The sequence below is a fragment of the Protopterus annectens genome, chromosome 9.part0, assembly GCF_019279795.1.
Source record: "Protopterus annectens isolate FY-2018-M chromosome 9.part0, PAN1.0, whole genome shotgun sequence".
Lineage (NCBI taxonomy): Eukaryota > Metazoa > Chordata > Ceratodontiformes > Protopteridae > Protopterus > Protopterus annectens.
In genome coordinates, this window is record NC_056743.1 from 867321722 (window position 1) to 867334228 (window position 12507).

The following is a 12507-nucleotide window of genomic DNA, read 5'->3' on the forward strand; positions in this document are numbered from 1 at the left end:
CTGTAACAGTAAATACACTCAAACATTTACATTTATGGTTAAGTGTACACAACTGTACTATGTTCTTCATGTTTCACTGTTGCAGTCCTGATGTGTGGGATGATTCCCAAAGTTGAGGTGAGGATGGCAGGTAGATTATGGAGAAGAGAGGATGCCCTGCAAGATGGCAGTGGCAAATCCTGCTCTATACTTCGTGAAAGCTGATAACTGGCAGTGTTCGGTAAAGGTATTCACAGATGACCAGGTAGCAGCTTCCAAAATGTCTTTGGTAGGTACTCCTTTCAAGAAGGCAGCAGGGGGTAGCAGTAGGCAGCAGGGGGTAGTAGTAGCCCTAGTAGAGTGAGCCCTTGCAGTTTCAGGAGGCTTTTTGCCATGATGATTGTAACAAAAATAAATGTAGTGGGAAAATCACTAGGAGATGGTCTGTTTAGAGGTTTCCTTTCAGATCCCGTGGCAAAGGACACAGAGTTGGTATGATTTTATAATGGATTTAGTTCTGTCAAGATAGTAGCAAAGCTGTCCATACACATCTAAGGAGTGAAGGACCCCCCCCCCCCCAAGTTTTGAGGCTTGGGGAAGAAGGTGGGAGAGTGCATGGCTTGATTCAAGGATGTGCCTGTGAACACTTTGGGCATAAAGGATGAATTTGTCTTGAGTGACACTCTGGGTGGAATATGAGAAATGGTTCCAGTGCCATGACAGCTTTCAGCTCAGAGTCCCTCCTAGCTGAGGTGATGGACAGTAAAAGGGCAGTCTTCCAGGTTAAAAATTTTAAATCAGCAGAAGCTGCCCGTTCAAAGGGGGGGGGGGGTACCATCAATTTTTCTAAAACAAAACTGAGGTCCCATGGAAGTGTAGGCCATCTTCTGGGAGGTCTAATGTGAACCACTCCCCTAAGGAATTTGTTTCTTCAGAGGGTGTGAAAAGACAGGAGGAAGAGTAGGGATGTGGGCTGAAATGGCAGAGGCAAGATTTTTGATGGAAGTAAAGGATAGACTTCTGTCCACCAGGGTATCCATGTAATCTAAAATGGCAGAGATATTGGCTGAGTTTGGACTGAGGCCTTGCTGCTGACACTCATGTAGAATCTTTTCCACTCGGCTGAGTATGATTTCATAGTGCTAGGCCTTCCAGCCTGTTTGAGAATGGTTTGAACTTGTCTGCTTAGGGTATATGCTCAGGTCATTGCTTGTTCTCTACCAAGGCCCTGTGGCCTAGAACTCCCCTGTCTGGGGGTTCCTGAGGATCAATGCCTGGGTCTTTGTAATTGATGCTGCCTTTGAGGCCTTTCCCTCCACAGCTTCCTCTGGCAGGCTTTTCACTGAGACTGGAAAGACCAGTGTTTAGTGGCAAAATTCCTACTAAATCTGGGAGGATGAACATGGAGGAAGTCCTTGACCGTTTGCATAGATCTTGCTTTATCTTCCATCTTTTTTAGCACAGCCTCAGCCTTTCGCCCAAAAAGGAAGTCCTTATCCAGGGGTGCATCTAAAAGTTTGGATTTGACATGATCGGGTAGGGTATGTTTCCTAAGCTAAGCAGGTCTTCTAATGACAGAGCCAGATACAGCAGCTTGGATAGAAGCCTCCATAGCATCATAGCCACAGTGTAATAAATGTCTTGCCACCTGGGAGCTGGACTAGCAATCCTTAGAAATGTTCTTGTCCTCCAGGTAGGATATCTTGTGCTTCATTTTATTTAAAACATTTTGTTGGTATTTTATCTTATAAAATTGGCAGTTAAGGACCCTCATGGCTAGGGCAGCAGAAGTGTAGACTTTTTTTTTTTTTGCTTTACCAAACCTATCAAGGGCCCTGCTTTCTTTGTCAGTAGGTAAAGGGTTCTTTGAAGAGCCAATTCTTGCTCCCTTGGGCTCTGAAGTAACAACTTCTGGGTCAGTACAGGATTTATTTTACAGAGATATTTATGCGAGTCCAGCACCCTACAAAACCTATCTGGTTTTTGAGGGGCTGGTAATAAGAGAATCTGGATTCAGGGAACAATCCATAAAAAACATCCTCTACCTCCTCCAATACAGGAGGTCAAAGGAACTACCTAACCCTCTTTTTATTGTGGGTATTCCTGTGCCTCCCACTGAAAATGTTTCCTCATAGCATTGGAATGTTTCCCAAAAAGTGATGTCTTCAGGAGATGAAGCTGAAGGCAAACTCTCCTCAGAATCTGAATCTTCAAAAGTAAGAAAGAGCCCCTGCTCAAAGAAAAATACTCCTCCTGGTCAGAATCAGGAGGGTCAGAGAAAACTTCAGGGGTAGGATCCCTCTTCCTTTTCCCTGGGGAAGACTCTAAAGGGGGTTGCCTAGCTCTGACTAAGGAAATAAGGTCCTCAACTAACCTGACCAGGTCTTGCTGATAACCTGTTGAGTGGAAGCCGGTAGGCCTAGGCCCTGAGGTAGAAGCCTTCTTAGAAGTAATTTTGAACGTGGGCCTAGGTACATCTGCAATCACGACTCCAGTCTCTTTGTAAGGCAGAACTGATGCAGACTGGCACCTCGAAGGAATGTCACCAATACAAGATTGCTCATCGGAAGTCTAGGTCTACTGAGTGACTCCAGAACTGACAGACGAACTGAAAGCCAAGGCCTGTATAGAAGTCAAGGGACCCAACAGCATGTCAGAATCCGTAAGGGTCTCAACAGAAGCCTGCACAACCAACTGGGTCACAGAAGGGGGCTGTGAAAGCACCTCGCCTTCCTCAGACATAACAAGCCTTGTGGGACTGGCAGTGGTGAATGGTTGTCAGAGGCCCTAAGCTTTGGTCTTTTTTCTTTGTCCTTCTTTTGCTTAAGGAGCTCAACATTGGGACAACCAGCAGACACCATTGAATGATGCAAAGAATGCAGACTAAGATGCCTAGGTAAGATTTCGGCCCTACGCCACACAGTCCTAGAAATGAAATGGGTGCAAAAAGGCAGCTAGGGCATCATGATCTGAGCCTAGGCAGGTGACACAACGTATGAAAGTCTTGGGGACACTCAACGTATGAGAGTCTAGGTGTGAGATTTGCTTATCACACAAGAGACAATTGTTAACCTTATCTAACATAAGTTAAGGCAAGAAAGAAAGTTCCCCAACGGGGTACTTAGCTTTAGAAGACTTACCTCTGGTGTGGACCGACCGACACAATGAAATACTGCTTTGGGCTCCAACAACTAGAAAAGACTGATGTCATGGCATTGGCTGGCTCCCTTTATAGCCAAGCTTACTGACATCATGGTAAGGCATCCTCCAGCCTTTGGAGGAGAGAGATTTTTAGTCTGGTAGTCGGGCTGGCCAAGGGCATCCACAGCAGGAAATTAAACAAGTCAGTATTGCAACAGTGAAACACGAAGAACATGAAGCTATGGCCACAGCAGACTGGCAATTTGCCAGTCTGTTATGGTGGCAAAAGCTGTTTGCTTAACTTCTTTTAGTGGCTGGAAAAAGGACCAACATTGTAACTGGTAGTTTTTTTCCATGGTCAAGTAGAAAATGGTCTCGTTTCCAGTGAAAACAAGCATCAAGAGCCTGTAAAAAAAATTAGTGTCTTTAAAAGTCATTTTTTTCCACACAAAAACACATTAAAAAGCACTTCAGTCCCAAAAGTAAAATAATTTTTCCACAGAAAAAATTTTCAATTACTTTAAGCCACTTTTAAACTGATGTTTAAAAGTGCAGTTAAGTCTTGTGACAGTCCATTAAATCACAAACTCCTAGTTTTACAATAACTTTCCTAAACAGAAAAATCCAACAAAACATTTTTTCCCTGCAAAGGGAACTTATCTACCCAGCAAAAGAACAGCACAAGCTGACCATCAATCCTTCAAATCCTGCAGAGATGCACTCTCGACAATGGCAGGAAAGTTGTGAAGGGCTTGGTGCCCATACCTATCTTGCTAGCTTGGATCGAGTTGACTGACTGGACATGTGGCTGCTACCCTGAAGTTTTGGAAGCTGGCCAGCTGTTATACCCTTGGTGGGAAATAACCCATATAGTTAAGACAACTATAGCAGTGATCAATAAGATGAACATTTCCTTTTAACCACTTTGTACAAAATACAGATTTTTAATGTATATGCAAAAATGTCACACTTATCAGCAGCAAACAGTTTTACCATGAGTTACATTCACACATACATGCATCATCCACTCCTATTCAGCTAACCTGCACATACATGCATCATCCATTCCTATTCAGCTAACCTACAATTTGATAAACAATGAATTTAAATCACAATGGCATGCAAGTCAAGGTTTCCTAGCAGTAGGCACAAAACACTCACCTTCTGCTTCTTCATCATTATTTAAAGATAATGATTCAAGAGGATCTTCAACCTGTGTGTAAGGGTGGGCAAAAAAACATGAATTAATGGTTTAAAACAAACACATTTTGAATATTTACACAAGCAGTGCACAAATGTATTTCATCCCAATGGAACATGTACAGAAAGTATAGTTTCATATCCTGGCTAGGATAAAGCTTCAGGGCACATTCCACACTCACCAACTGTGACTGGGTCAAGAAGAGAGAGTGGAGTTTGGACGCCAAAAGCTTCAGAGCTTTCTTGCCTCCAGAAAGGTGGCTCTGTAAGGAAAAATGCTAGGAAAGGAAAATGCCAAAGTAAAACATGTAACTACATACACAAAGGTAGATATATCCACACCCTGGCAATATATCAAAAACAAAACAAGGGGAATGGAGAGAGACGATAGCTACTGCAGCAATTATCTGTTAGGGCATCTACTATTACTGTAAGTTTACTTACGCAATGCACAACTGTACCCATCTATGCGCAAAGGATCACTGCTGCAGCAACCTAAGCTGTTTGGGTAAATTACCATATCTTAAGAATACCAAAGGAGGAGGAAAGAATACATGAATTCCTGGGGAATGGTCATAGGAAAGCTTGCTCTGAACCTGAAAAAGGAATCCAGACTGTAATCTTTACAAAAGTGTGTACATAGGACCAAGTTGCTGCTTCTAGAATACCTTGAGTTCACCTCTTTTCAGAGAGCCACAGAAGTAAAAAAAAAAAAACCTGGTACAGTGAGAAATAGAATGACAACCACCTAGAAACTGTCAGCTTGGACACTGGCCACCTTTTTCTTACCTTTATAGGAGACAAATAGCTGCCCAGCTTTCCTGAAGGATTAGGTTCAGTACTGACTCAGCTGCCAGTGGACATTCAAAGTGTGTATGATTCTTTTTAACTCATTTATAGGTTTTGGAAAGAAAACAGATTACACCTTGAGCCAATCTCCGAAACCACTTTAGCCATCTTGAAAAACGAGATAACATTGGCTTGTAACTTGGATACACTTCTTGCAGAAGTCAGAGCAATGAGTAACAATTTTCCAAGTCAAGAACCTCAAATCATTCTGAAATGGTTCAGATGGAAGAAATTGTAGTTTTTCAACCATAAAGTTATGATCCCAAGGAGGAGTCAGCAGTTTTCTAGCTGGATTGATATGTAGAACCCCTTTCAAAAACTGCTTGACTTGTAGAAAGGGGCAGGGGAGGTCCTAAGAGTAGACAAGACAAAATGGCTGAAAGATGAATCGTGACAACAAGTAAGAAAGGCCAGAGAATAACTCCTCACACGAATAATCAACCAGAGACAGTTTTAAATGTGTCCTGGCTCTTACAAGGGTGCCAACTAGCAAACCTCTTCCACTTACTAACAATTTCAGGTTTTCAGGCAGGTTTTTAGCCTCCTTTAGTACCTCTTGCACATCCTCAGAAAAAGGTGCTTAAAAAGGTATCAAAGCTCTATTCTGGCAGCTAAATGAATTGTTTCCAGGTTGGGGTTTATCAAAAGTGTATTGTGTGAGTAGGTAAGTTGGTGAGGAAGCTTGTAGTAACTGCCCTATACCACTTCCAAAAGGAAAACCACTGTTGACTGGGCCAGAAAGGAGTCACCAAATTGACGTTTGGCAAGTTGATATAAATCTTTATAATGACCTTGTAAATCAATGGGAAGGGAAGAGAGGCATACAGGGACATTGTCCATCCATGGGCATGAGAATGCATCTATTTTCCAGGATTGCGTACAAGCAATCCGGGAGCAAACCTTTGCTAATTTGTTGTGAATTGAGGTGGACAGATCTATCCAAGGAGTTTCCCACAGCAGGATCAAATCCTGAAGAACCCTTGATTCAATGTTAATTTCTGAAAACCTATCCTAATCTTGCTCGGCTTGTTTGCCAGTTTTGTTCTGACTGGATTCAACAAGTACATACAGTGAAACTGCATTGAATTGCTATATCCCAGGCTACCTTGGCTATCTGCACACAGAATATGATCTGGAACACCTTTTCCTTTACATACCACATCACTGTGGTGTTGACTTCTAAAGGTCATGGAGACCCACAGATGATTAAAGTTGAGTACATTTATTATTCCCAACATCTCTAATGTTTACGTGGTTTGCTCTTTTTGATTCCAAAAACCCTGCACTATTTACCCCCAAACAGACTGTCCCCCAAGCAAAGTCTGAGATATCTGTTACAAACTGTACTGGAGGTAAGAGAATGGGACACCTGAATTCAGATAAAACTGGTGTCTCCACCAAAAAAAGATCCCTTTTTACAAATCCCACACTGGAATTTGAAAAGTGAGGGGGGTGTTGATGTTGAGACCATACAGATTTTACGTACCATTGAACTTTTCATGCGGAGTTTGGCTAAATTAATCAAGTGAATCATGGAAGCCATGAATCCTAAAATCTTGGGAAAGTACTCAAGGTTTGGACTGAGTGGAAAAACTTACTAATAGATACAGATCTACTTTTTCCTTTAGGACTCTTTGAACAGATGTATCCTGGAGATACCCCAGAATACCACCCTATGGAATAGAATTAGACACTATTTTAAATGTTCTCTTGGAAACCTAGTCTGCTAAGGAGATCTCATACCCAAGTCTTCCTGACACTCTGAGAAAGACTCTGCAAAGAGAAGCAATTCATCTTAAATAAGGAAAAATGTGAATCCCTTGCAATCTGCAATAGGCCATCACTGGACTTAGACACTTTGTGAGCACCCTTGCAGTAGTGGATAACCCAAAGGGTAACACAGAGACCTGAAAGTATAATCTAGACACAGAAAACCCTAAAATATTTTAAAATCTTTGGGCACAGAAATGTCAAATACATCACCTAAGCAATCATATGTAAAATGCAAGTACCGCAAAATAATTCTTTTTTTTTTTTTTTTTTTTTTTTTTAAAGAAAAAAAAATACACTATGACAAGGACAAAATGCACTTGGCCCAAACCTTAAAAGTGATACTTTAAAATTATTGCCAAATATAAAGACGAACGAAATAAGAAAGCAGTGGTGCTACTAAAGGCACTCCAGACAACAGAGGACAGCAAGATACTAAGAACGGATGTGCCACCACGGATGCGTTGAAGAAAGCTATGGCAGAAAGCGGTTCTCTTTGTTTTTTGTTTGTTTTTAAGTGTATTTATCGTTTTGCATTAAAGGTTGAAGTTTACATCAAGGACATCTGTGGTGGAACATCTGTTCTTATTATCTATTTTGCATAAAGATAGTAGGTTATTGAATTAAGGTGTTTGAGTGTTAGCTTGATTATTTTTCTCACCTTAAGTACCACTATGTTTAGATTGGGCAGCCCAGGGGGTCAGTGGTTAAGATCTTGGCTCCAGTGGTTTTTCCTAACCTTTGGTTATTGTCTGTGTTTTTTGTATATCCACATTGTCTTTTTTTATACACTCAAACAGGACTTTTACATTCTTCCTCTTTCTCCATCATTATTAAGTTATCATGTATGACCCAGGCAATCATACATTTGTATAAATGAAAACAAACCATATTGACATAATTTTAGTTGCAAGCATTGTACATCACTTATCTATCCAGTCATTATCTTTCAGACATTACATAGCTCATTCAAGTCCTGCCTTCTTTTAAACCTTGTTCCTTCTCTGCATGTACTGATCCCTCAATTCCCATTTTTCTTATGTAATTTGTACTACTCTCTCCTGAAAATCCCAATTCCAGTTTTTCTCTCGGTTACTATGTTAACTATGTCTAGTAAAGTTGGTTAAGACTTTGATTTCCATTTTTTAGTAATTGCTTTTTTGGCTGCCATCATAATTGGACTCAGCAAGGCCTTACTATGTCTAGGCAATTCTGACACTGTTTCATAACTCAAAATCATTTCTGTAGCTGCACCAGTTTGTTTTCCCCCAGTATCTCTGACACAGCAGTCTGCAGGGAATCTTTAAAGTCTGCCAACTCATTACCTTGCTGGAAAATATGTTCCCAGTTATCTCTTTCTTCCCCATAGACATAATATTCTTTTTCTGTTCCTGTTGCGTTAAACTGTGAGTGAGTGGTTCTTAACGTGTCCTGTAGACTAAACTGGTGGGGGGGAGGTCTTGCAGACAACTCCTTTATTGGTGTATTGGTTAACCAGTTATCTAGTTTTGAAGATGTGTGTGATCATGAAGAATAAGAACACGTCCTTCTTTTGCAATCTTTGCATGTTAAGTGAACATAATGTGAACTGTTATTACGGAAAAAAGGGGGGTTGGCTGTAGATGCCAGGTATTGTTTTTGACATGCTTGGTTGTCACAAGTGGTAAGTGGCTGAGAGACTGTACTAAAAGACTTGTTGAGGTTGGCAAATATTGCAGTGACATTTTGATGATTTGATGGCCCAGTAAATCGAATAGATGAGTTGTGAATTTCTCATGGAAGAGTGAGGTGGTTGTGCATGGTGGAACTTGACCTCTTGCATACAAAAATACCTGCTTTTATCTGCTATATTGGATCACAGTTTTTAGTTGGAAACTGCATTGGTCATATTAGTTGAAATGACCAATAATCTCTGTACAGCATTAAATTCCCATTGTCCATTCTTATTTAGTCGATTAGGGCGATATATGTCTATGTACAGCTGTGCTGGTGGAAGAATGAAGTCTAGGTCTGTTGAATTTGGGAATGGCATCTTGCAGCTGTTCTTTCTTTCTTGTTTAACATTTGTTCACCAGGAAAGTTCCACTACGACAGAGCCTGTTTTCAGCAGAGGGCCAGGGAGAAATGCTCCAGACGCATGTCTTTGGAATGTGAGAGGAAATCGGAGTACCCAAAGTAAACACACGCGGACACAGGGAGGACATTCAGACTCCACATGGAAGGCATCCCAGACGAGAATCTAACTGGAGAACTTCTTGCTGTAAGGTGGCATTAACCACTGCTCCGCCCTTAATCTGTTTTTTTTTTTCTTTCGTTTCCTTGATCTTTTTAAGTAGTGTGCTTGTCAGTTTTGAAGCAAGTCATACCGAGGAAATTGTGTGCGTGTGTGTGTGTGTGTGTGTGTGTGCGCGCGCGCGCTACATGTTTGACTTCAGCTGTGCCAGAGTAGCCATCTTCCAGGAGTTTAGGTAGTGAAGAGACTTGTGTTAATACAGGGACGTGATAGAAACAATTTTGTAGAGTTTTGGAAAATGTGTCCAATTTGCTTTCATTGGAAGCTTCCTCAGGTGATAATGTGGCTGAGATTGTTTTTTTATTTGCTCCGTCAGCTGTAGTATTGCTAATTGGTATATAGGGCACTGTGCCATCTGTTTTTTCAATATTTCTTCTGAACTCTCTGATCATGCAGCCCAGGCTGGTATGACCCTGACCATGAGTAGCATCCTGCCCACACCAAGAATGATACCTCAGTATAAAAAAAATGATCAATTTCAACAGTTGGCTAAGCTTCTGGTGTCATTCAAAGGGGATCTACTGTCTGTCAGCCCTGGGACGACATGCTCGACAAGCCGCGTTGCTTTGCAAGAGACGGCTTGCACCGGTCACCCCTAGGCTTTCGAATACTGGCCAAAGCTCTTGCTGTCCCCATAGTGCCATTTTTAGGCAAGGCTCAAAAGTCAAACCCACCTCCGTAAACAGCAAAATCAACAAAAAACTAAGGGTTATTCTACTCAAAGCCAGGAGTTTAAAATCTCAATGCACGTGCTCGAAGCACTCCTCAATATGGAGAACGTCGACATTTGTGCAGTAACTGAAGCCTGGTTCAAGGCTCCAGAGAGCACCCACAGCACTACCGGGCTACAACTCATACCACACATTTCAGCCACAGAACACGAACCGAAACACAAAAGGAGGGGGTGTATCCATATTTATCAAGGATACCTACACCTCCAGGTTAGTGGCGCAGCATGATACCTCTAAGTTCATCCATGTGCAACTAACATCGGGCAAATCTGCAATGTAAATTGTGGCCTGCTACAGATCACCCTCCATGACCCTGGACCACCACTCCACCTTTCTGGAGACACTGGAAAACATGAAGGTCCTAGCGAACACCCTGATATTGGCTGATTTCAATTACCCTACCATTCACTGGGAAAACTACTCGAGTACAAATTTCTAGGCCCAGCACTTCCTGGAATTCATCAACTCAAACGCCCTGGATCAGCTGGTAAACTCCCCTACCAGAGGTGAAAACATATTGGACCTGGTCATCACCAACATGGGCAACAGGTGTTCCACACCGGAGGTCAACCCGTCACTGGTTAGATCAGACCATAAACTAATCACTCTGGATGTCCACACCCCACCACCACCTCCAAACTAAGGAAACCACAGTAAAAAACTTTTCTAAAGCAAACTTCACTTTACTTAAGACAGGGGTGGTAAGTTTCACAGCCCCCCCGCTAAAGGTTAACGCTGCCCAAGATGCAGAAACCTTTACAAATGCACTATACGAGCAACTACAAGGATGCATGGATCGTGCCACTAGCAAAACCAAGACTCGCTCCTCTAAGAGAAGGAAACCAGTTTGGTGGACCCCATGCAATAAACAGGCTATACAGTAGAAGGAGGAAACTATTTCAAAAAAAAAGCAAATCCCAAGAAGGAAAGACATCCCTGATCAGTATCAGTAAGAAACTAAGGTCCCTCATGAAATCATCCAAGGCTAACTTCGAAAAAAAAAAATAGCCAAGGATTCAAAAGATAACCACAAAGCCTTCTTTAGCTGTGTTAAGAATCTAAGTGGCAACTCGCAGATATGCACTAAACTAGTGCAAAATAGCACAAAAATATACTGAATCTACTGATATTGCCAACATCCTGGCAGATAGATTCAGTACAAACTTCACCTCCCTCTTGCATCCAAAACGGCCCACAACAATACCAGAACAGTGTAGTGTCCCAAAAATCAGACGCACAGGTGAAAACAGCCCTTTCAAAATCCAAAAACACAGCATCAGTGGGACCAGATGGTGTCCCAGGCTGCGTCTTGCACGAACTAACCCCCCACCTAAACATGCTGTTCAACCTCAGCCTCTCCACAGCAACAGTTATTCCTCTCCACAAAGGAGGGGCCACAACTGACTCTGGTAACTATCGCCCCATAAGCCTGACTAGCCTGGTCTGCAAGGCTATGGAGCACATCATCATGAAACTCATTAACAAAGACATTGGGAACCTCCAAACACTTGACCCGACCCAGTTTGGCTTTCTAGGTAGACCATGCCTACTAAAGCTGGTTGACTTCTTTGAGGCAGTCACCAAGGCCATAGATGAGGGAAAGGTGGTTCACACAGCCTACCTTGACCTCGCCAAGACTTTTGACACCATTCCCCACTCTGGTATTACAGAAAAACTCACCAGCCTAAACATAAACCCCTACGTCACGAGATGGGTTGCCAACTGGCTTACAGATGGAACTCAAATGGTAAAAATAATGGGCTCCAGGTCCGACTCTAAACCAGTCACAAATGGTGTCCCGCAAGGCTCTGTCCTGGGACCCTTACTGTTCGGCATATACTTCTCAGAAGTACAGGCAAACACAGGAGGACTATGGCTAACCAAGTTCGCCAATGGCTGCAAACTGGGAGCCATAATTGACTCTCCGGCTGACACAGACATCCTCCAAAAGGGCCTTACTGAGATGGACACCTGGTGTCAAAGTCATGGCCTCAAGCTAAATGCCAAAAAATGCATAGTCATCCCATTTGGGAAAAACAAAACACCCACGAATTACCACATAGGTGGCAGCCCCCTTAATACAGAAGGGGTAATAAGGGATCTGGGGACCCAGGTAGATGGTCTCTCCTTTGACAATCACATTGCCAAAGTAGTTAGGAAATCCTTCTATGTGGCCCATCTAATTACTAAAGGGTTCGCATCTAGAAATAAAGAGGTTATAGTGCCCCTCTACTCGTCACTCATTAGACCCATCATAGAGTACAATGCCCCATTTGGGATGTACCTCACAAAACACTTCTAACAGCTGGAAAGACCACAAAAGTACCTCACCAAGAGGATTACTGGCCTCAAACATATGTCCTATGCAGCCCGACTGAAAAATTTCCGGCTGTACTCAGTGGCATATCGCTTACTCAGAGGTGATCTCTGCATGACTTGCAAAGCCATGTCCAACTCAGAATTGATGAACATGCTCCACCTAAAGAAATTCAAGTCACTGTGGGCCACATGCTCTAGTGAGCTAAACCTCACCACAACAGTAAA

The 12507-nt window shown here is 42.4% G+C and overlaps 1 protein-coding gene across 2 annotated transcripts in view; it reads right to left on the reverse strand.

Moving 5' to 3' along the window:
* OS9 (OS9 endoplasmic reticulum lectin) overlaps positions 1-12507 on the reverse strand; it is a 1402051-nt gene that overhangs the window by 585873 nt on the left and 803671 nt on the right. For both annotated transcript variants that reach the window (XM_044083591.1, XM_044083590.1), the window contains exon 9: positions 4282-4333. In XM_044083591.1, the coding sequence (XP_043939526.1) occupies positions 4282-4333 (52 nt within the window). The remainder of the gene's footprint in view (positions 1-4281; positions 4334-12507) is intronic.